Raw genomic sequence first — 23,376 nt, forward strand, 5'->3', positions numbered from 1 at the left:
GAGGATGCCCCAGTGCTCCGGGGAGATGAGGCAGTGCATGGGAGAGGCTATTCCAGTGCTTCCCAGCCTGGCAGCCGTGGGGCAAGGTGGGCAGCTACAGCAGGCATCGTGTGTCCCTGCCTGCCCTGGCTCACCAGCCCCTCGAGCTGCACTCAAAGTTCGGCAGCTGGGGAGCTCTGGCTCAGGCACTGGTCTGAAATCACATCTCCCCGTGGTACCTGAGAAAAGGGCTGACCCAGGAGGTGAGGAATAAAAGCTCTTCCTGGCAGCACTCACAGGAGGTGAGAGGGTTAAGTCCGTGGTACAAAAAGGCTTTGAGTATGCATGTCAAAGAATGACACTAACAACTCATGTGACAACCTGCCAGGAAAACTTTTCAGATCATAATTCGCATAGCATTTGTATCATGTTCCCTTCCTGTTTAAAAAGGCAATATGGAAACTGTGTGAGGGGTTATTTGCTGGTCAGGCTGGTTTTCTGGTTATGCTCCCTGTCACGCGCATCCCTTTAGGAAGTGATGCCACCATGACAGACATCATTACTAAAAATAATGCCATCCCATGCATTAGTCTCCAGTGCCATTTGTTTTAATAATTTATACCCAGTTAAAGAATAATGGCTAATGGTTAGTGGTGGGTACATACAAATCCCCTGGCAGAACAAGAAATGGCACTGCCTCCCCACAAACCATCTTCCCCAGTGGCATGTCCTATGGACAGCAGAGGACAGAGAAAGAATGCTGCTTTCCTCTGCCCGGACGTTTCAGCCCTCAGAAACCTGTCAGCAGTATTTCACCAATCCTGCACCATTCCTAAGGGACAAATCCCAGAGTCACCCAGTGCTTCCACGCAGCCGCAGAACCACAGCACGGGTGATCAGCTGGATGCATGGGGGACTCAGCAGCCCTGAGACATTCTGATAAGGCCACGCCTGCTGTAAAGCAACCTCTTGCTCTGTGAGTAAGGATATTTATGAAACGACAGGCTGCAGCACTAATCTCTGGCTGGCGAGCGAGCATGCCAGCAGCACAGCAGCCGGGCACAGCCTGCAAAAGCCCTTTGCCACAGGGAAGCACTTGGGGAGGTGCTGGAAGTCAGCCCAGCTGCTGGTGGGTTTCACCTCCATCACTTTACATGGCCCCTGCTCCCCGACACCCACGCTGCGGGTGCCCAGGTCCGGGCACAGAGGTGCTGGGGCACATCCCATCTGTGGGAGCTGACCTGTGAGCCCCCTGCATCCTCCTGCTCACGGCCCTGCAGCAACAGTGGCCCAAACATGACTCCCCCTCGGGTTTTTATCACCCACATCGTGCTGGTGAAGGAAGAGAGGCCACCACCAGGGAACATCTGGGCTCCATTGCTCATTGTCTGGCAATTAATGTCAGAGCTGAAGACAGAAGGGACGTCAGATATTAAATAAACACAACTGCACTCTGCAGACCAGAACAGTCCCCGCAGGGAAGGCACACATGCATCCTCACCCCCACTCCTCCCCCCGGCATGGCCCCGGCCAGGGTGCAGGACACGGCGGCTTGCCGCACACACGTGTGAGCACAGCCACACATGCTCGCAGGCTCCCACACAGCTTGGGTTTCATGTCAGCCAAGGCAGAGCAGGGAAGAAAACAGAGGTCCTTTCCTTTTTCATTTTCCAGCTGGCAGACTGCATCTGCAAGTGCAGGAACCCTACCCCGCAGAACAGGGCGGTGCAGGGAAGGTGGCCAGAGCCCCTGCGGTCTGGGCTGGCTGATACCCCACAGCCAAAGCTGCTGGTCAGGGTCTCAGCCCTGGCTGGACACATGCTTCCAGCCGCGTGCGGGTCCTGGTGTGTGTGTGCACTTTACACACTGTGCTCTGCCTTTACGAGCCCTCCCAGCCCCTCCTGCAGCCCCCACAGGCCCAGCACTGCCTGCCATGCCGGGGGGCTGATGGCAGATTAGCACAGAGCCCTGCCCTATGGGTTTCTGTGCATCCCTCTGGCCAAACAGCAGTGATGGATGGTGCCACCCTCTCGCCAACCTGGTTTAAAGACTCTTTACCCCCACTGTGACCTTGGTGAGCACTGAAAACCTTTTTTTCCTGCCCTTTCCCTGCCTGTCCTCACAGGCAGAGCAAGCATGAGAGTGGCTAGACCCCCAGAGAGCAGGGAGGCTGCCCAGCCCCTGCACGATGGCAGACACACGCCTCAGTGCTGCAGACCCCACGCTGAGCAAGCTGGGGCACTGTTCAGTTCACAGGCTGGGACAGTTGTTCCCCATGGGCTGCCTCAGGCCTCTGGCACAGCCCCAGCTCACAGGGCAGGATGACCGGGTCACAGGACCACAGCAGGGCTCAGCATTACTCTGGTGCAGGCTGTGGCGCCGGGCTCAGATTGGCTTCTGAGATTGCTGCATGGATCGCTGCACTGATGTGTAAGAGCCACACTGCAGCACTGGGGCATGGCATGGACTGGAGCTTGCCGTGCAGGTGTGCAGGGTGCTCCTGACCTCTGCTCACTGCTGCTGCTGGAACAGTTTCCTGCATCCTGGCATCTTCCATCATCAGCAGTTGCTTCAGCAAGGTGCATTCACCCTGTGCAAGTGAAACAAAACACAGCAGGCTGGTAGATGCCCAGGCTCAGCCTGGGTGGTCTCCCATCCCTTCTGGCCTTAACCCTGTGGGTCCTGTAAAGGGCAGCAAGGAAAGGGACAGGCAGTGAAACGTGCCCTGCGCACACAGGAGAGGACCGCTGCACCAGCCAAGGGCAGCGCACAGCATTTTCTGCTCCTGTATGCGGCAGGGACTCATTAGCTCAGGGCTGGCTGTGCCTACTTTATTCTCTGGAAGCTTTTGTTCCCTTACAGAAACTTAGTCTCTCTCTCCCTCGCTCTTAGCCCCTTTTAATATTAAGGTCAATAGGTTGACGATTAAGCAGGAAAAGGGCATGAAGAATCAACCAAATTAAATCTTGTGTGCAAACAGGTGGGTGTGAAATTTCAATCAATGGCTGGTGTTAGCAGGGACCTCCGGGATCCCGATTTCCCAGGGGAAGACTGGGCAGCCCCAGGGGGATTTGGGTACAAAAACTCCAGACATGGGAGAATAGAAAAAAGTCTTCTCAAAAACCAATATTGACAAGGTCCCTGTGTTTGCACCCCGGCTTTCCCCGGCAGCACAAAGGGAGATGATTATCCCGGGTACTGTGGGGAGGGGATGACGGGAGCTCAAAGGTGAGCCGCCCCCCCCCCCCCCCCCCCCCCCCGGCTCCCCTGGCCCCAGCCCCTCTGCTTAATCCCCCTCTCGCCCAAGCTTTGAAGTCGCCAGAGGTTGAATATGGGATGTAAATCACGTTAGCCGCAGTGTGTGATCACAACGCCCCTGCGTGACAATGCCGTGCTTCCCCAGCACCTGGGCATCCCGCCGAGCCCTGGCCAGCACCGTGCTATAAACAGCCCCAATGTGTGGAGGAAAGCAGGGACCGAGGGTGGGCTGCAGCGGGGGGTACCCATTGCCTTGTGCTCTCTCACAGAGCCGGGAGCTGCGGTGGGCACTGCTCATCCCAGCGGCCGCGGGGCTGCCGATAGCAGGAGGTTCATCCCTGGGATTAATTAGCAAAGGCTGCGGCTGCAGAGCAATGTAAAACACGAGCTAGGGCGTTGGTTACCAGAGCTGTCCCACAGCGTTGCACATCTTGTAAGCATTAGCATCACGTAAGAGGAGCCTGCACAGAAGGACGTGGGGTTTATAGGGCTGTAAACTGCGTTGTTCCCATTACAGTAACGACATTGCTGGTGAAGAAATGTGCCTTTCGCACACGAGGCTTGGGAACCAGGTGTGCTGGAAGGAAACATAGCAGGGTTGTTTGGAGGCCCTGCTGTCACCATTGGGATAACAGAGAGAGAGAAACAAAGCAGGCGTGGGAGAAACCACGAGGAGGCACCAAGAAGATACTAGCGCTACCCACAGGGCTGCTGTACCTTTCAGCCCTTTGCATTTATCTTCCCCAGACACAGATCGCGGGTGCTCAGCTCCCCTGCACCCAACATGGGACTGCACACTGTGCCTGCTGCCTTGGGAGTTCAGTGCTGGGGTGTGAGGGGTGTCACAGAGACAGCAAGCATCTGCCAGCTCCTTGGCAATGTTTTGATGACCTTTGCTCTGCCTTGTTCCAGCACTTGCACTGCTTCCAGAGGCACCTGGGAAGATGTGACACATGAGATTTGCTGCCAAGCATAGAACAAGGGCACTGCTGCCCAAGAGAGCATCCCTGAGCACCAAGGAAAAATCTCCCGTGCTTAGTTTTCCTTTAGCCAAGGAATCAGCCTCCAAAAAATTATGATACTGGACCCAAATGATCAACCAATTTCCCTTTTTCCCACTACCAAAAATGCATTGCTTCTCTGCAGTCAGCAAGTTGGCTGGTTTGATTCTTTTTTTATCCTTTCACACCCAAACCTTGACTGATTGTCCAAGACCAGCACCAGAGCTTATCAGCCACAGTCATCCTGCTGCACAGGTATGGATGAACTGCATTACAGGTATGTCTCCACCAGCCTGGCTCCAGATGCTGCTGGGTTCACCCTGGCGCTGCCACCTGCCTTGGTGGCCCCAGCAGACCTTCCCAAGCAGTGCCTGGTAGGAAATGCAAGACCTGTCATCCCCGTCATGTGATGAATGACAGAGAGGAGCTGGGTGATGCCATGGATCTGAACCACATGGCATTGATGTGACCACATGTACTCACTAACAGGAGCCAGGCCCAGGTACCAGCCCAGCTCACCCTCAGGCTCCCCTTCACTCCTCTGCAGCTGGAGGGGCTGCTTCATGGCTGCCCACTGCTGCAGTGCCTGAGCACAGGGCACTGACGGTCAGAAAATAGCTTCCTTTGAAGCTATTTTTTTTTGAAGCTTTTTCTCTTGATTCTTAATTGGGAGACCGGATGATTTTTTACTTCCCCCCCCCAACAAAATATGTTGTTATTGTGGAAAATATGTGCTCTCCACAGAAAATGCCTTGCATTCACTGTACACATTGTAGGCCATACCAGAAAACATCCAATGTGCTTCCAAAACCACTGGGGCACTTCTTTTCCTATTAGAGTGGAATTTTCTTCAGGAAACAAGTTTTACCTAGTTTGCACTGACATTTGCCACAGCAGAAAGCAAGCAGCCCCGTCCCCATATCACTCCCACATCTTTGGGAGGTGGCATCGTAGGGGCACCCTGGCATGACCAAGCACCCAAACCTGCAGCACAAACCCTGGCTTCAGCCCAAGCTTTGACCCGAGTCCCATATGCCACCAAGCACCAACAGCCAGCATCCACCCATGCTGTCCCAGGAGTAAACCATGGCTCCTTAGGCAAGATGATACCTATTTGAGAAACACAGAGAAAAATACATCATTTTAGTCCTGTCAAGAGCTCCCCAGTGCCATGCATGAGCCCACCAGCCTCCCAGGGTCATGCTGGCTCAAGGACAGTTACGGAGATGCCCTTTTCTGCCCCACTTCATGAGCTGCCCAATACTGCAGCACTGCTCTTTGTCCCAGGTTGGAAGAAAGGTGTGAAATTTAGTGTGGAATAGCAATGTTTGACTGTTAGATCTGGAAAAGTGACCTGATATTATCACCTCACCTTCTGCCGGTATCGCTGGTATTTCACAGTGCTGGTATTTCAACACTACCCAAGACAAACATCTAATACATTTAACATTAGCCAGTACAGCTGTACAGCATCAATGCTAACTGGAAGTTTAAAAAGCTAAGTCAAAACCAAACACTGCATTTAGCAGTGTTAGCAATTTAGCATTTTCCATGATTGTGATATTAAAGACAATTAAAAAAAACCCCAAACAAACACAAAAAAAAAACCAACCAAACCACAAACCGAAAACCCTGCAAAATTTCACTTGTCTCTTTAAAATTCATCTGAGATTAGCATAGATATCAGGATGGTGATTACAGCAACTGCACCCATTGGTTTTCCTGCTGTGACCATGGAACAAGGTAGGAAGCACCTGAGACGACTGTCACGGTCCCTCCACAACAGCTCTGGCTGGGCCTGAATCTGACAGCCCAGGACTTAAACTCTGTCTGGCTCAGGAGCAGCGGCACCCTTTCCATTTGGAGACTGTTCCTTAACACTGTTCCCACATCAAAGCCTCTGGGGACAGTAAATACAACCATGTGTGTGCCTCCCCACCTGAAGCACGCTTTGTTTACTAACTCATCAAGTGTTTATTTATAGGTTCAAACCCAAGGTGGCTCACCTCTCACACTGGAGAGCATAGACGCTCACTAGTCAAGAGCTGGCTTCACGGGCAACAACGGTGGTGGAGATGCTGTTGTGCTGGGCGGCTTGGCCGGCCAGGAACAACCATATTCTCAATTTCTTTCTCCTTTTCTTCCAAGCAGACTTCTGAGAAAACATCTGCTGTGCCCCAATCCCGCACCGGAGCCAAGGACCAAAATAAAGGACTTTTGTCTTTTTATTAAGCATTTTAGCAAACGTGACTATTACATTCATATTATATTTCCCTGTTTTGTACAAACATGTTTAAGTCAGCACTAAGAGGATTACCTTTATGGCACACCAATCTCTGCTCAAATGGGCTGACTAAAGAAACTCTTGTTAAACAGTATTTTCTCTAATGCCTGTTGCTTTTCTTCCTTGCTTTAGTACTCAGACATCTATCCAGGCTTCCTAAATCCACCCTCCTCATAAGCTTTCAGATCAAGACTCTTCCCCCCTCAACCCCCCTCCGCACCCTTCAATACAGCTGAAGATGAACATTAGTGCTTGGTTCAACTGCACTGGAAAGGGAAAGGGCAGATTCATCAAAATCTTTATACCTCCATAGAAAAATGTAGCCTTTTGCCTTTCCTCGAGTGAATGCCTTTTCTAGAGGGTATTCATTAGGGGTTTGGTCTGTTTTTGCAGACAGCTCCACAGATGTTGACATTTTTTTTCTTCGCTGGGTTAAGACGCCTTCTATAGGCTTTCAGTCTTCATTTGTTACTTCTTTATTATCCAAGAGGGGTTTTTCTTTCTCCTTTTTTTTTTTCTTCTTTTTTTTTCTCTTTTTTCCCTTTCTTCCCAAGGAGTTGACTCGGTTCTCTGAAGAGAGCAGTGGTAGTCAGCCTCATTATTATCTTGGGCCCTTTTTCATCACCCCGGCAGGCCGGCCGGGGCCGCAGGGCCATTGTGGCAGAGCAGCAGGTAGCTGTGGCACGGCGGGGTCAGCGCTCCGGCCGGCACAGCGCCTTTGTGCGCCTGCCTCGTGCTGCCAGCTCTGTTTGTCCGGCGGTGGGAAAGGTCAGGAGCATGCTGATGCTCCATACCTGAGGTTTTGTCTCTGGCCGCTGCTGAGAGCTTATGGAAATAAGCTGTTGGAAAGCAATCGCTGCACCCAGAGTGGAAGCAGAGTGAAAGGGTGGAGGTGTGCTGGTGTTAGCGGAGCTGCCTAGTCCATCAGACACGTTGCGTCTTGGCCAGAGCTGCCGCATGCTGCCTGGGAAGCCACAGGCTTGCCATGGTCCAAAAGCCTCTCTACCATCACCTTTACACATTGAGATAGCTGTTTCCCACAGCAAACTTTGCAAAGAGAGCAATTTGGCTTGGCATGAAGGATGAAAGCATAATACAGGCAGCACCCTACACTGGTGTTCCCATTTCCGACACCAAACACACCACATTTTGCCTGGGACCCATCACTTGTGCCTGCAGACATACGCCAACCGAATAGTCCATCCTAGTGTCCAATATTCCATCCAGCTGTGCAAATACCTCTACTTCAGCTCCTACAGAAAATTTATTGCGGATCTAGAGATTTTTCCTCCAGAAATATTGCTGGGACAGACATGGACACTGGCAGAGGTATTGTGACTCAAGGGGTGCTTCAGGACCTGCCACAACAGGTATGGGCTCCAGCTTATTCACAGCTGGGCTCATTTTGTCACCATGAATTACTCTGGGCAAAAGGAAAGCCCTTCTTCTCCTCCCAGGAGCCCTCCTGGCCTGTTCCCACACTGCCCAGACTCACCAGCCCAACAACCAGCATGAGGCTCCCCAGCCACAGTGTGAGCTGACAGGTACCTTTATCCTGTCAACCAGGAGAGTTTCAGCATCCCGCTGGCAGGAATTTGTCTGCAAATTTTTCCCCATTAAAAGCAGCTGAGGTGGTCATTTGATTACGGCTGGGGCAGTGAGGTGGAGAGACAGGACAGCTCCCAGAGAGCTGTGCTCCCAGCCCTTAACCTCTCCTTCCCAGCCTGATGATTTAATGCCTTAGTGGGCCACATCGGCTTCAGCCATGGGGCAGTGCGTGGGCATTAAGGGTGATGTGATCATGACCCCTATTATCACTTGCCATCTAAATAGCGCTGGCTGTGGTTGGGAAGGAAGGAACCTGGCCAGCAGGCACAGCTCCCTTGCAGATGCCACTGTCCAGCTGAAGGTGGACCAGGAGTGGAGCGGCTCACCCCTGTCAGCTGCAGTCCTGTGTCCCAGCCTGGGACACTGAGCTCACTGGCTGGAGTCTAGATGGGAATATTGATGGGGACACTGAAAGCCATCACTTTCAGTCCCCGACAGAATGCTAAAAGCTCCTGCAATTTTCCCTTTTTATCACAGCTTTAGCAGGAGAGCTCACATTAGCTTTGCACGTCATCCTTGGGGAAATAGCACTGGTAGATGTGTGAGATCAGGCATGTGGATTTTCTTTTCATCACTTATGCTGGAGAAGCCTTCCACTCCTAAAAGCATGAGAATGAGCCAGCTCTTGCAGCCTGCTCGTGGGTCATAGCTGGATTTCACACACCTTGCCTGGGGCAGGGCAGGATCTGGCCCAGAACAGCACTTTCCCTGGGGCTGTACTCCCCATTTCCCCCTGCACAGGGATGGGTCCTCTCCCAGCAAATTCCCAGCACAACCACAAGCCGAAAGTCGCTTTTCCATAGAAGAGACTCTGTGCCTGTCCTTTCTTACTCCAGTCTGTTTGTGTTGGCCATTGTGGCCTCCTGAGAGTGCCGCATGCTGAGTTGTGCAGTCTGGCTGGCACTCACATCAGCATCAGGGATGTAAAGGAGTTCCAGGCGCGGGATCCGCAGCAGCCTTCACATAGACACTGCAAGCGCTGAGGTTTATAACCCAGAAAATGCAGGCTCTGAAGGGCTCTATCTGGCGGGGCAGGAGGCGTGCCGCCCTGCCCAGAGCCACTTTTATGCCATTGTGCCTTTTCAGCACTGCATTAAGGCAGCCAAAGAAGGGGGATTTTTAATGGTTCCAGGGGAACAAAGCGGGAACATTAGGCCCAACTTCATTACAGAATCATCTGAAACGCTTGAGGAACGTTTCCCACTAATTATCATAAATAGCCGAAAAAAATCTTTCCCTCCCAAAGCAGGTCCCAGCTGCCCCTCTGTGTTTTCTCACCTCCACTTCCAATAGCCTGACCCTACCCTCACACAAAGGGGAGACACCATCTCTGCACACACACCCCCCCACACCCCACCCCCCCGCTCTCATGGGCTCTAAAGAAATACAAACAGGCAGCAGATTAATAGCACTTGTTTGCACCTTAAACAAACAGGCAACTTCCGCCCCTCTGGGGTCTCCCCGTGCCCAAGGAAGGATGCACCAGCTGGTTTTTCTTGCCCTTGCTCTCGTGCCCTGCCCATATCCTGGATAAAAGCATGGGCAGCACCAGGCATGAGGCAGGCAGACCAAAGATAAGAATGCTGGGAGTGCCAGCCCTGCACCCCTTTGAGCTCTATCCCCTCTGCCCGCTGCCCTCTTCCTGCCCCAGCTGCCCTGGAGGTCAGGCCCCTGCCCCAGTGGGACATGGCTGCAGCCCTTTTGCAAGAGGGTTGGGAGATGCCAAGGCCAAAGCAGATGAATGAATGTCTCAGTTCAGCTCCTTCTCTATGAGGCTTGCAGGGTTTCACAGCAAGGGGCAGCCTCACACGGCTGTGTGGATACCATGAGAGGGCACAAGAGGGATGATGTGGGTGAAGGACGGAGAGGGAGAGAGACCACCCAGAGGACACACAAAGGAGTGGTGCTGGTGTTCAAAGCCATCACCAGCATTGGGAGGGCACAGCAGCAACACTAAGCAATGACTGCCAGCCCATGGTCATCTCTGTCAAGCACAATAGGAGATGGATGAATGGATGGATGCTGGACATACCATAGCTATTCGGCTGGTCCTTAGGCTGGTACTGATCCCAGCAGATACAGCTGCTTCTGCCAGGGACTGCCCCAGCTTGGGTCCTCACCCTGCAGGTCCTGTGTGGCACATCTCACCTCTCCAGGCAGTACTGCTCCTATGGGAGCTGGTGCCAAATCAGTCCTACCTGACCCTGCCCACAGCACACAGAGCAGCCAGCCCCCAGCCCCAAACCCTGCTGGGGCATGGAGTCACAGGAGACATGTGGGCTCAAACCACACAAACAGCTGGTGAGATGCCGCTCTTGGCACAGGCATGGTACGGCACGTGTTTGGGGTCAGCACAGAAGGCAGGCACCCGGGTGGAAGCTGTGGCAGCACGGCTGTGGGCTGGGTCAGGTTCCCAGCAGCAAGCCGGCAGTGGGACCTGCCCATCAGAGGCCCAGGTTTGCTCCCTGCATGGGTTATCGTGCAGATCCCCACATGCAGGTGTTCATTGCCCCCCTTCCCATCAGCCACAAGAAAGTGCTGTAGCTCATGAGCCCCCTTCCTGCCCACGGGGCTCCCAGGGACAGGAAGGGGAACTGGAGGCAGGTGGCAGAGACAGGGGCTCCCGGCAGGGCTGATGGCCTGCGGGGTTACCTATCAGTACTGCAGAACGAGTGACAGGGCTGTGGGAACCACATCTCCTCTGCACAGAGCAGGAAGAAAGCCAGCGGCAGCCATGCAATGTTGGAGACCCCCAGTCCCAGCACCACACAAGGGCAGCACACACATGGTGCCTTGTCCCTGCTTCTAACTGGCTGTTCACCTGAGGATAACTATGAGGACCACAGTCAGTCACTGCAACTGGAAAGAGTTTTAGCGTTTCAAGCAGCCTGAAGACACCACACAGGATGCTCAACTTTTGTTTTCCAATGCAAGAACCAGTAGCATCCTGCTCAAGGAGCAGCAAGCAGAGTGAGAGCAAAGTGATGTGCTGCCTTATTTAGTGTGTGGGCAATCCTGGGTACTCCTTGCCACAGGGTGCTGCGGATGTTAAAATCTTACCTGAGCTCAGAGAAACCAGATAAATTCCCAGATTTAAAACCATCGAGCGCTGCTGAATGCAGCGGCTGTCCTGCAGGGCTGCCCAGGCTGCCTGCAGCATAGCGGGGAGGGTGTGCTGTGCACTCCTAGACACTTCTCCTGGCCATGTACCTCTCCGCTGTGAGGAAGGCTCCTCCCCTTGGCATTGCAGAAGCTGCAGCTCCGAAGCAGCAAACCTATGCTTTGGTCTCCCCGGTGCAGATCCCCCATGCTCTGCCCCATCCCTGTGTGCTCTCTGGCTGTTCTTGCTCAGCGATGAGGAAATCCAAGCATGTTTTCCCTGAGGCTGCCCAGGGACATCACTCCCAGGACACCCGGCATCCCGCCTGCTTCTCAGCCTTTCCCTCCCACGGCGAGCTAATGGGAAGAGCTGCTAATTCCTCCCAGCACAGCTGTGGCCCTCCAGGGATCAGCCCCACAGCAATGGAGGGAGACGACTCCTGCCTGTGAGCCCAGCCTGGCCCTGGGAACATGGGCGGCTGTATTTTCATTGCAAATTAGGAATCAATCATAGCAGGAAATTCCCGTGCTGAGAACACTCTGGCTATTATTATTTTACAGCACTCGGCAGTGTTCTGGGCACTTAGAAAGGCATGGCGCTATGGGGGTATTATGGGGCAAATTAGTTTTAAAAGTGGCTGTAGGAATTTTGGCCATTTGGCTTCTGGAGCGGGGTGGGCACAGGTGAAGGCTGGAGGGGCTTTGTGCTGCTTTCAGACACAGCAGCGCTCTGCAAAGAGGGAACCAGCACGCTCAGGAGAGAGCACCTCTAGCCTGACCCCAGCTTTATTAATAACAAGTAATTAATATGAGAGCGGATGTGCTTTGTGCCTCTGAAGACCTTTTAAGATGTGATTATGTTGTGCTAATCTCACCCCGAAGTACTTCCCTGTTTAGACTGCGCTGGGCCATTAAATATCTGAAAAGCCAGCAGAGACCCCCCCTCACTGCCCCGGGAAGTGCTCGGGATCTGTTCCCCAGCAGCCAGGCCCCACTTTCAAACCTTCTAAATCAAGTATAAAGCCGAGCCCATCTGGACTACCAGGAAAACACTGCCTCCCCCCATCTGCCTCTTATTACCCGCCGTGCCAGCCCGGCCCCGCTCCATCCCGCCCAGATGTGCTGCCCCGCGCTCGCCTCCCGTATTTCACAGCCGTCAGCAGGACTTCAAGGAGCAGCCGAAGGGCCTGTAACACTGCACAGGCTCTTAGCAAAGACATATATCCAGCTCCTTAACGCGTAGCTTCAGGCACATACCCTAACGAAAAGCACCTTTCCCCCACCCTTGGTCTTGCACCAGGCAGAGAGCTGGGGCACTTGGAACTTACACACCAGGAGGTTTCTGAACCGCTTCCTCTTTGCCTAGCACATGTCCAGGCTATTGATTTTCAGAGGTTCTCCTTTCTGAGACCCTCTAAAGCCAGGCAGCCCCTGTGTCCCACACCAAAGGCAGGGCAGGTGCCAGCAGCAAAGGCGAAGATTTGGAGATAGATAGATACCTGCACCCCTGTAGTGAGCAGTGTGACTAAATTTGGGAGCAGCTTGATTGGCACAGTGAAAAATCAACATTGAACCTAGAGCAAAATAACATGCAGAGACCCAAACTAAGGAACAACCCCTGTGTTCATCAGCTCAAAAGATCTCCTGTGCTAAAGCTTTCCTGTGACAGTTTCAGCACTTTCTGTGATGGCAGAAAACCCAAAGAAACAGACACTTCTGTTGAAGTTTGGCACTTTCCTGGCCCTGGCGGCAGCCCAGGACTGCGGAGGTAAAAGCACACATCAGCCCTTCAGTTATGAAGGGCATTAGCCCCTTCATCCCAAGCTTCCTGTGCCAGTTGGTGCCACGCCTGCAGTTGGGGCTCAGCATCAGGTGAAGTTATGGTATAAGAACCATGTAGCCAGCCATGTTCAAACATTACTCTCCCAGAGAGGCCAGGGCAGGCAGCATTACAAACAGATCTCAGGGGTATGAGATTTGAGAGGGGAAAGAACAGCAAGTCTATTGTATCATTATGCCGCTGTCTGCAGCAGGGTGTGCAAACCTAGTCCTACACAAGTCCCTGATGGCCAGCGCTGACTGGGGACCCTACACTCCATCAAGCAACAGGAATCTTCCATTGTAGGTCATGGCAAGAAAAGCCCTAAGATGAAAATACTCTTCTTGGTTGCCCTTCAGTGCACAGCAGAGGTGCAGGGAAGGCTTTTAATATCAGTGAGGAGGAAAGAGAGAAGACAAAGGAAGAGGTCAGAGTGTTGTGATGGACATACAGGCACTGACACATCCAGGATGTGGGGAAGAAGCCAAGGTGTAGGGCAGGAAACCTTGGGATGTCCTTCCCCAAGGACCACTTGCACCCTGCAGGTATCTGCCAGGGATGGGGAGGAGATGCAGGCAGGAGCCCCAAGGCTTCTGCGAGGAGGTCTAGCGATGTCTCCAGCTGGCCGGGTCCGGCTTGTCCAGCATTTTGGTGCGGTACCTCCAGGGCCACAGGTCACCCTGGACCCTCTGCTCCCGGTGGGTCTAGGCAGGCTGTGGCAGATACTGCTTGTGTCATGATGCCATCTAGTGTCGCTTGGCAGAAGGACCCGTGAGGCAGAAGGACCGCGCACAGAATCTCCAGGGACGCACCCCAAAACAGCCTGGGTGCTGGGACAGTCCTCATCCTATGACATAGGCACCCAGTGGCTCCAGACGGGAAAGGAGGACGACGGGCATTGCCCAGGTCATGCAGGGCAGCGAAGCTCAAAGCGGTGCCCAGGCTTGCTCGAGGGATCCTGGGGCGGCCAGGGCTTGGAGCCTCAGCAGCCTCACCGGTGGCGCTGAGCGGCCCCGGCGGCTGGTGGCCTGTTGGAGGAGAAAGGCGAGTATCCCCCAGAGCAGTGTGCAGCCTGCCTGCAGCACCAGTGCTGCCAGGCCCAGCACCAGGGACACCCGGCACTGCTGTGGGCTGGACAGCATGGACAAGCCCCAGGCGTGATGGCTGCTGGGGACCCGGGAGGGTGGCCAGGGGCTCGTGTGGTCTGGTACCGGGGGGACGGAAGGCACTGGGCATGGGATGGTGCCTGCAGTGGTGAGAGCGTTTTGAGGGGCAGTGGGAGTGGGCTGGGTGCCAGCAGTGGACAAGCCCTTCACAGTGGCATGGTCCCTCTTCCTGCCTCTTACAGGAACATGGTGGGTCAGGGTGTATGATGCTGGCAGGACCGTGCCTGGTGCAGCAGCCCTGGGCGATGGCGAGAGCGCCATAGGGAGCATTGAGATGAGGGAGATGTTGGATGTCATCCATGGGATGGTGGCTGGCCTCTCTGTGGACACCAGAACAGGAGGCATGTGTCTGGTGGTGGCTGCCAGTGGGCTGGTTGGTGCTGGTGTGGTAGCATAAGCTAGAGTGGACAATGCAGGCTCTGAGCTGGTGGTCCCAGGAGGCTGTAGCCTTATGATGGCTGGAGTTGGACGCAGGCTGAAGGCCTCCTCTGGCACAGATGGTGATGGCATGGTGATAGAAGTCTTGTGCAGCATGGTTGATGACAGGGTAGCAATGGAGACCTTTGGCAGCACAGCTGGTGATGGTGTGGTGATGGAGGTCTCAGGCAGCACCATCGATGGTGTGGTGATGGAGGTCTTGGGCACATTTGTTAATGATGGTGTGGTGAAGAAGACCTTGGGCAGCACAGCTGGTGATGATGTGGTGATGAAGGCCTTGGATGGCGTAGCTGGAGATGGAGTGGTGAAGTGTTGATATCCATCCATTGGCATGGATGGTAACATGGCAGAGGTGGCGACAGGTGACAGCATAGTTGGCAGTGTCATGACAGGAGAGGCTGCCAAGGAAAGGGTGGTTGTTGCTGCAGTGGGCAGGAAGGTTGAAATCTCTTGCAATGATGTGGAGGTGGATGGCAAAGATGCAGTAAAAAAAGATGAAATAGACTGAGTAGCTGGGCAAATTAAGTGGTCATCCCTCAGCGATGCCACTGCTTGCCCTGCCAGGTGGGGTGGACTCTTGCATGACACTTGGGTGGACAATTTGACCTTCTCACTGTTGTTTAGGATCCAGCTACGCAGGTAGCAGAGGTTGCAATCACATCTCCATGGGTTCCCACTTAGGTACACTGAGCTGAGCTTCTTCAAGGGGTCCAGAAGCCCTGGAGGAACACTCTCCAGCTGGTTCTTCCGAAGGTTGAGGGTTTTCAGATTTGGGAGAGAAGCAAAGACCTCATCATCCAGAGCAGAGAGATGATTTGTGTCCAGCTGGAGATCTGAGAGCTTGCTGAGCCCAGTGAAAGCTCCTCCTGGCAGGGCTGCTAGCTGGTTGTGGGACAAGATGAGTTTGCCAAGAGATGTGAGGTTGACGAAGATGCTGTCTGTAAGCGTGGCCAAACTGTTCCTGCCCAGGTCCAGCTCCCTCAGGTTTGCTATGGCGTCAAAAAGGCAGCAGGGGAGCTCTGTAATGCAGTTTGAACCCAGGGTGAGAAGCTTCAATTTGTTTAAGCCAAAGAAGCCCTGAGGTGGGAGAACCTGGATGAGGTTGTTGTCCAAGAGGAGTTTCTCCAGGTGAGGCAGATTCCTCAGAAGCATGGGTGGCAGCACCCTGAGCCTGTTGCTCTGCAGGTTGAGCTCCAGCAGCCCTGTCTGTCTGTCCAGCAGCCCCTCCGGGAGGTCCTGCAACTCATTCTCATAGAGCCGGAGGACTTGCAGCTGTGCAAGTTGGCTGAAGGCATCCCCATGAAGAGTCGTGATCCTGTTTCTGGCCAGGTCCAAAAACGTTAGATTGACAAGAGAATCAAAAATGCCTTCTGGAAGAGAAGGGATGGCATTGATGTGCAGGGAGAGCTCCCCCAAACTTCCCAGCCCATCAAACAGTCCTTTGGGGATGTATCTGAGGTGGCTGTCTCTCAGCTCCAGCCTCTGCAAGCTTGGGAGGTTTTGGAAAGTTCCCACAGCTAGTTCTTCTAACAAGGCACCAGAGATGTCCAAGTCCCTCAGGTTGTCCAAATTATCAAAGGCTCCAGGTTCAATTGTCTTGATCTTGTTGCCAATAAACAAAATCTTGACCAGGTTGGGCATGTACCTGAAGGCACCTTTCCTTATAGCAGTGATGCTGGTTTGCACAAAGATCATCTCAGAAATGAAGGGCTTTGCAATCTTTGGGATCTCTTTGACATCATTTTTTGTCCCTCTGTAGATCTCCTGGTAGTCTTTGGGCATTTCATATGGATCTTCATCCAGGGTTTGATCTTGGCATTTATGGAGATGGAAGGAAAGAAAGAAAAAGAAAAGGAAATGCTGGTACATTGTCCTGAAAAAGAGGTTGTAAAAACCAGTTACGAAGAAGAAAAATAAAAATCTCTTTCCACAGCTCATGAACTGTGGCACTGCACAGCTGCTCAGCTCCCGGGACTCTTCACACATCATAACTCGTGAGAAAAAGAGACACCATACAAGCCAATATGCACTGCAGTTACAAAAGTCTGCTGCTGTTGGTATCCAGGGACAGAGATGAAGGGAGAGCGTGCCAGCTCATGGCTTGGCACTGGGAGATGCTCCAGGAGGAGCAAGGGCTGGACTGTCTGTTCCCTGTCCTTCCTTCTCCCACGCCTGGCCTGTAGCTCAGCATCTGTTTGGGTGAAGAAGGCACAGTGCTGCTGCCCATTAGCACTGCCCCAGTGGGTCTGGTTACTCAGCAGGGCAACAGCCCATTCATGCAACAACAGAATCAGACAGCCCTGTGCTTGTTAATGAGGGATCAGCAAGGGTCCTGGGAGCCAGTCAACACCAGATGACCTTGTTTACTTGGAATTCCCACACTGTGCTGGATGCACTTGCTATTTCATTGGTGCTTTTCTCAGTCCAGGGGTCATTTAAAAGACAGCTTCTAAGCATCTCCTTTTCAGGATTCTTGCTAATTGCATTATATTTTGGCCTTGGTTATGCAGCTCTGTCAGATAAAAATGGTTAACTTGTGAGCAGCAACCAAGTTTTAGAGCAAGGCTCATTAAAACATTAATGAGAGTCCACAAATGTAGTCTTTAATACCCAAGATTTAGGGCTCTGACCTGCAGTTAGGAAGTGAAGTCACAGATGCACACCCACCAGTCATGTAAAGCCCATCACTTCCGTCCAGTCATTTGGAAACACTCTGCTGACACATTAGCTGGAATTTAACTGCCATGAACATCATACTGGGACTGTAGTTTCCAGCTTCACAGCCCTGGGTGGGAGCAAGGGAAGTGCTGTTGGTTGCTTCTTTGGTGTCCATCAAAGCTCACCATGCAAAAAAAAACTTGTGCTAGGAGGGTAGATTTGCTATGAAAAGCTTTTTTCTTTTTCCTAAAAATGCTGAAAGCTCAGCAAATACAGGAGGCCGAAAGCCACTGGGTTCAGAGAGAAAACAATGGGAGGTGATGTACGTGCCACCTGCCCCATGGGGCTCCTCAGGGCAGAAGATGCTGCTGACCCCTGCCCATCCTCTTGCCACGGAGACTCGGGTGCAGGAGCTGGGTCTGCAGGTGCTTAAGTGCCTGCTTCACTTCAGCTGCAGGAGCAGTGCCATAGGCTAAGTGCGCAGGTGGGGGTGGCTGGGCTGAGTGCTTGGGCATGAAAATAAGCAATTTGGAACTGCAAAGCTCTTAAAGCCCTCCCTCACCCCGTGTGGCTGCAGTGGACCTCAGTGTGGTCCTGTACTTGTGCCACCCTCCAACAGCACAGGGACACCAAGGGACAGCCCCAGCTCACAGTGCTCAAGCCTCTCCTGCTCCATGCTGCAAGGAAGCCATCAACAGCCCCCTAGAGCAACCCCTTCCAGCACAATTTAAACAGCAAAACACAGTGGTTTGCATCACTTACTTGGCTGAGCACTTGCAAATGAGTCCAGCTGCCGGAGAGACGAGTGAGGCCAGCAGACAGGGGTCCATCACCTGGCTAGCTCTTTATCCACAGCCCAGGCACAGGGCTTGGTTTCATGCGAGACACAGGGCTCAGGTCTGGGTGGGGAGATAACGGATGGCTGTGGAGAGGCAGTGGAGCTGTGCCCCCTGTGCGGGATGTTGTTGCTGAAACCCCTCAGATGGGATGGAGGCACGTACTCACTAGGCGTTATCTGCTGACACCACTTGACTCGTCACGTCCAGGGAAACCTGAAGATCTCCAGGCTAGTCTGTTTTGTAGCCGATGGCCTCTGCAGCCCAGTATATCCACCAGGATAACCCACCAGCTTCACCAGCACCACCCCCACTAACACAACAGAAAGGAGATTTCCTATTTGAAGCTCTTCTTATTAAAAATATCCTGCTGTTTCCTCCCTCAGGAATTAGTTTACATAGCTAAAGGTGCTGCTCTGAAGCCATTTATTTAAGCTTGGAGCAGGGATGACGTGTGGCAGGACAGGTACACTGACACCCAGATTCTTGGCTAAGCACTGCACCTTCACACCTTGCTGGCCTCAGGTCTGGAGCTGTGTTGTGCTCTTCTCCACCCTAGCACAAGCCAAAGACACCCAAGCCACAGTGACACCCAAGGCTCCTGGCTGGTGCAGGGCATCTTGTGGAAAGAAGCCCTGTTTGTTGCAAAGACTTAAAATTACATTGCTTCTCAATGGATAATTGCACTAATTGCATTCAAACATTTCTTCATCGGTTTCCACCTGCTCTTATTAAGGCTCAGCTGGTGCTTGCTGGGTTTCATTATACCTTTCCTGGCAGATTCAAAACCACACAAACTCCTGCATATTTTCAGCAGCCTTACCCCTTTCCAGCATCAAAGCCATGTGTGTCCAGGTCCCCACTCACTTGATGGCAGGTTACTCCATAAGCTGCAGGGTGGTGGGAACCAAGGGTGAATGAGAAAGCTCATAGTGGGAGTGACATCAGCCTCCCAATGCCTCAGCGTGGCAGCTATGCCAGAATCTGGAAAGCTGCAGCCAGCCACAACACCCCTGGTCCAGCCTGAGGTGGTCATGCAGTATCAGCTGGGAGATGGAGCGGAACAGTGGCAGTCCCCTGTGCAGACAGGCAGCAGGGTTGCCGTGCAGGACCGTGTCTGGGGGTGCAGCATTACCCACCTTCCTACCAGGAGCAAGGGGCGAGAAGTCCAGAGCACGGCCAGGATGGCAGCCAGCTGCCGGAGCAGGTCGGGCTGACACGACACGGACTCTCCTGGGAAAGGGCTGGCAGGGACGCATAGCTCCAAGCAAGGACCCCGGCTGCCCTGTCGGGGCAGGGCCGGCAGTGCTGGCTCTAAGGAGAGTGCGTGGCCGGGGCTGGCCGGGCTCTCCCGGCGCTCCGTGGTCCCGGAGCGAACACTGGCCCAGCGGCCGCAAGATGGTGCAGCAGCCTCGGGCGTGCGCCTCGCACACACGCACAAGTCAATGCACGCACAACACGCTCCTGCTCTTAGGGGAGGACCCCCCTTACCTGCCCCCCCTGCGTGGGCAGCGCCGCGGGGACTCTGCCACATCTTCATGGTCCCCGAGCCTCCCCGGTGCAGCCTCCGGGGCTGCGGGCCCAGCCCTGTCGGGGGGAGATGGGGGACCTGCCGGGGCACAACCCTGGGCTGAGCCCCCCTGCAGCCAGGCAGCCCATGCCCCTCGCTGGGCAGCACTTGTCATGTCTCCCTTGGACACCCCAAACCCATGCATGCCAGGGGGTTAGTGCCAGGCTGCAGATGGGTCTCTGCGCTGCTGAGAGAAAGGGGGGCAGGAGATGGGCCTGGAGAGCTTCAGTAGGCAGGGATGAGCATGCCAGAAAGTGGCACCTGCACCCTGCCAGGCACCTCCACCCCTGCCACACCATGCACAACCCCAGGCAAGTCCCCATTGCACCATGGCAACCTTCACCATTTCCCTCAGATATGTAGACAGAAGCAGAAGAGCAGTGTTTCCTCTCTCTGCCATAGTAACTGGTTACACAGAAATAATATATATATTTTAATTACATTTGAAATATACAGGAAGCACACAGCTGGAAGAATAAATACCACCAGCTCAGCTTTTGTGGAGAGCTCGGTGACAGCTGCTGACCATAGTAGGGGTAGCCGATCAAGACGGGGTGCTGTTTCCCAGGCTGGTTCAGAGGCTGCCAGTGCAAGAGTGGAGCAGAATCAGGCTCCTGCCCGAGCTCTAGGGCGCAGTGGGAAGACCTGGAGATGTGGCCTCATCCCTGCTCTGTGCGGTGACCAGCACATTGACCTGCAGTGTGCCACAGCGGGAGTGCAGCACCCAGGCACCCTGGTACACCGGCCCCAGCCCCGCTGCCTGCCTGGGAGGAGGAGAAGGAGGAGGAAGGTGAAGGCTGAGCTGCTGGCAGCTTGTGGCATCACAGGTCATGCTTACGGTGCCCTCGGGGTTCCTGTAGGTGCACTGCCCTGGACCGTGCTCCCCGTTCCAGCCCTCCTCCGGGGTGACACCCGGTGCTCCCGGGCACTGCAGCTGCCTGTTGGGGACCTCCAGCAGGGACCGTCCCTGGAGAGCAGCTGGGCTGGCACAGGAGGCTTGCGCATGGGTGAGGGGCTCGGCAAAGCCCTGGAGCCAGCTCAGGAGATAGGCAAGGTGGCAATCACAGACCCAGGGATTGCTGCCCAGCCCCACTCGCACCAGCTCCTCATTGGCATCAAAGAGCCCCGGAGGCAGGCGGGCCAGGCGGTTGTGGTCCAGCGCCAGGGCAGTGAGGAGGGGCAGCCCTCTCAGCAGCCCGGCCGGCAGGCTGGAGAGGTTGTTGTGGCTCAGATGCAGCGTTGCCAGCTCCGCCAGACCCTGGAAAACCCCGGCGGGAAGGTGGTCTATGGAGTTATATGACAACACCAGGGTCTGAAGCACAGACAGGTTGGCAAAGAGTCCCTGGGGCAGCATCTCCAGCCCATTGCGAGCCAGGGAAAGGTGGAGGAGGCGAGGGGTGCCGGTGAAGAGGGTGGCAGGCAGGGTGGCCAGGCGGTTGCCCTCCAAGCTGAGGACGGTGAGGTTCGGGAGACCAGTGAAGATGTCAGGGGACAGGCTGCCCAGAGCGTTGTGTTGCAGCTGCAGCCGCCGCAGCACCCCCAGCCCCGCAAAGGCGTTGGCTGGCAGCTCCTCCAGCCGGTTCCCATCCAGGTGGAGCTCGGCCAGCAGGCCCAGCGCCCCAAAAGCTCCGTGGGGCAGCCGCGCCAGCAGATTGTCACTGAGCTTGAGGAGGCGGAGGGCGGTGAGGGGCACCAGCAGCTCTGCTGGCAGCTCAGTCAGGACGTTCTGCGAGAGGTCCAGGGTCTGGAGGTGCCGGAGCGGGCGGAAGATGCCGGGGGGCAGTGCCTCGATCCTGTTCCCCGGCAAGCGCAGGTCCTGCAGGCAGCAGGCAGAGGCGAAGAGCCCTGGCTGCAGGGAGCGGAGGGCATTGGCACCCAGGGAGAGCTTGCTGAGGCTGGGCAGACCCGCCAGCAACCTGGGGCTGACTGCTGGCAAGGGGTTACCTGACACTTCCAGCTCGGTGAGGCCGGGCAGCCCCTGAAAGGCACCGTCCTCCAGGTCCTGGATGTTATTGTTGAGGAAGACCAACTTGGTGAGGGTGGTGCTGAAGCCCAGAGCCCCACTGCGGACACTTCTCAGGGCCGTCTCCACAAAGAAGAGCTGGGTGGCGTTCCCTGGCAGGCCCACTGGGATCTCCCGCATCCTCTCCTCCGAGCAGAAGACTTTGGAGGTGTCATAGCACTGGCAACTGGAGGGGCAGGGTAGGGGCAGCCCCCTCACCAGCAGGAACCCCAGTCCCAGCAGCGTGTAGACCGCCAGCCTGCACTGGAGAAGGAGCCGAGCCTCATCACCTGCCTGAGTGAGGCAGAAATCTGTACCATCAGGCCGGCACTGCTGAGGAAATGGCTTCCGCGGCCAAAAATGCAGCAGGAGCAATCTGTGGGACACTGCTGGCATGGGCAGCTGCAAGGCCATGGAGGCAGCCCTCCAGCCCCAGCTGCCTGCACCACTCAGTGCTCCCTGTGCGGGAATGGAGAGTGCTCCCCTCGCAAATCTCCCCCATGCGGTCCGTTGGGGTTCCTACCTTGAATCCCAGTCCCACTCTAGCCCACCCTGTCACAACAAGGGTGGTGCCACCCTCACCAAAGGTCCCCACATTCTTTGGGAGGAAGCATGTGAAGCACAGGGTTTGCTGCACACACTGGGTGGTGGGGATAACGCTGCAGGGCTGCCCTGCACTCAGTGACAAAATGAGCAGGCTCCACCAGCTCTATTTCTAACTGCCCATTAAGTACTTCATCCAACCTGCCTGAGGGACATTGAGTTTGATCAAATGCCTGTTCCCAGTCCATGGGATTCGCTTTTTGAGGCAGTGGCCTCCAGACCTCTGCCAGTCCATCCCTACTTTGGATACATTGCCATTGCTGCTGCATGACAGGAGATGCTGCCCAGCCCCAGCAATGCCCACATGTAGACAACACTCACAAGTGGGGCTATCCTGGGCTTAGTTGGTGCTCGACAGCAGTGTTGGCTTTTCCTTTCCACTTTCCACCATCCCACTTGTTTTCACCACAACCAACAGCGATTTCCACCTATCCCAGGCCCCCCACGCTACCCAAGTGGCATGGCCACCACTTACCGAGTGTAGCATCGTGGAGACTACCACGGAGCCCGCAGCAGGTTTGCAGGGAGGCTGCTCACCAAGATGAAACAATGTTTTCTGGGGCAGATGGGAAACCTGCAGGGAGCTGTGCCTGCTGAGGCGGAGCTGCCCCTCGCTGCTTATCGGCAACAACAACCGGCGTCCTTGGAGCGCTTCAAAAATAACCCAGCCGCAGAGGGACAGGAGGTGAGGCCAGAGTCAGCTGCCGGTGAGCATCCTGGCAGGGAAGTGGGGTCCCGGCCCCAGACATCCACTGGCCTGAGGACGGTGGCAGGGTGCTGCTGCCACAGTCGGCACTAGTCCCACACCAAGGTCAGCATGGTTGATTCCCCCTGAGATTTCCCCTAGACTTTATGAAATCTCACTGGGAAATAGTGCTAGCACCCATCTTTTGCATGAGAGAGGGGACCAGGCACAGCTTAGCAAGGCAAGGCAATGCTATGGGGAGGGGACCACCCTGGACCATCACCTTGAGATGCATCATGTGTTTTGCATCCCATGAAGTGCACCCAGCTGGCCATGGGATGGCCAGAGGGGCCTGTGGACCAGCTGGATT

At 54.7% G+C, this 23,376-nt stretch overlaps 2 protein-coding genes across 3 annotated transcripts; both read right to left on the reverse strand.

The window, feature by feature from the left end:
- Nucleotides 1-13,888: 13,888 nt before the first annotated feature.
- LOC133268945 (insulin-like growth factor-binding protein complex acid labile subunit) lies at nt 13,889-19,196 on the reverse strand. The gene is made up of 2 exons (XM_061452807.1): nt 18,073-19,196; nt 13,889-16,525 (listed from the first exon to the last, which is right to left on the reverse strand). The coding sequence occupies exons 1-2, from the start codon at nt 18,138-18,140 to the stop codon at nt 13,975-13,977; spliced, it is 2,619 nt and encodes an 872-aa protein (XP_061308791.1). The 5' UTR covers nt 18,141-19,196; the 3' UTR covers nt 13,889-13,974.
- Nucleotides 19,197-20,136: 940 nt separating this feature from the next.
- Nucleotides 20,137-22,984, reverse strand: LOC133268948 (carboxypeptidase N subunit 2-like). Of its 2 annotated transcripts, none has more exons than XM_061452813.1 (2): nt 22,797-22,984; nt 20,137-21,982 (listed from the first exon to the last, which is right to left on the reverse strand). In XM_061452813.1, the coding sequence occupies exons 1-2, from the start codon at nt 22,806-22,808 to the stop codon at nt 20,342-20,344; spliced, it is 1,653 nt and encodes a 550-aa protein (XP_061308797.1). In that variant the 5' UTR covers nt 22,809-22,984; the 3' UTR covers nt 20,137-20,341. The 2 variants fall into 2 exon arrangements, with proteins under 2 accessions (XP_061308797.1, XP_061308798.1); XM_061452814.1 differs by having other exon boundaries at nt 20,137-21,905; nt 22,797-22,917.
- Between the last annotated feature and the right edge of the window lie 392 nt (nt 22,985-23,376).

This window comes from Pezoporus flaviventris, unplaced genomic scaffold, assembly GCF_033815535.1.
Source record: "Pezoporus flaviventris isolate CSIRO_AGI_PZ_B2104156 unplaced genomic scaffold, CSIRO_AGI_Pfla_v1 ptg000013l, whole genome shotgun sequence".
Lineage (NCBI taxonomy): Eukaryota > Metazoa > Chordata > Aves > Psittaciformes > Psittacidae > Pezoporus > Pezoporus flaviventris.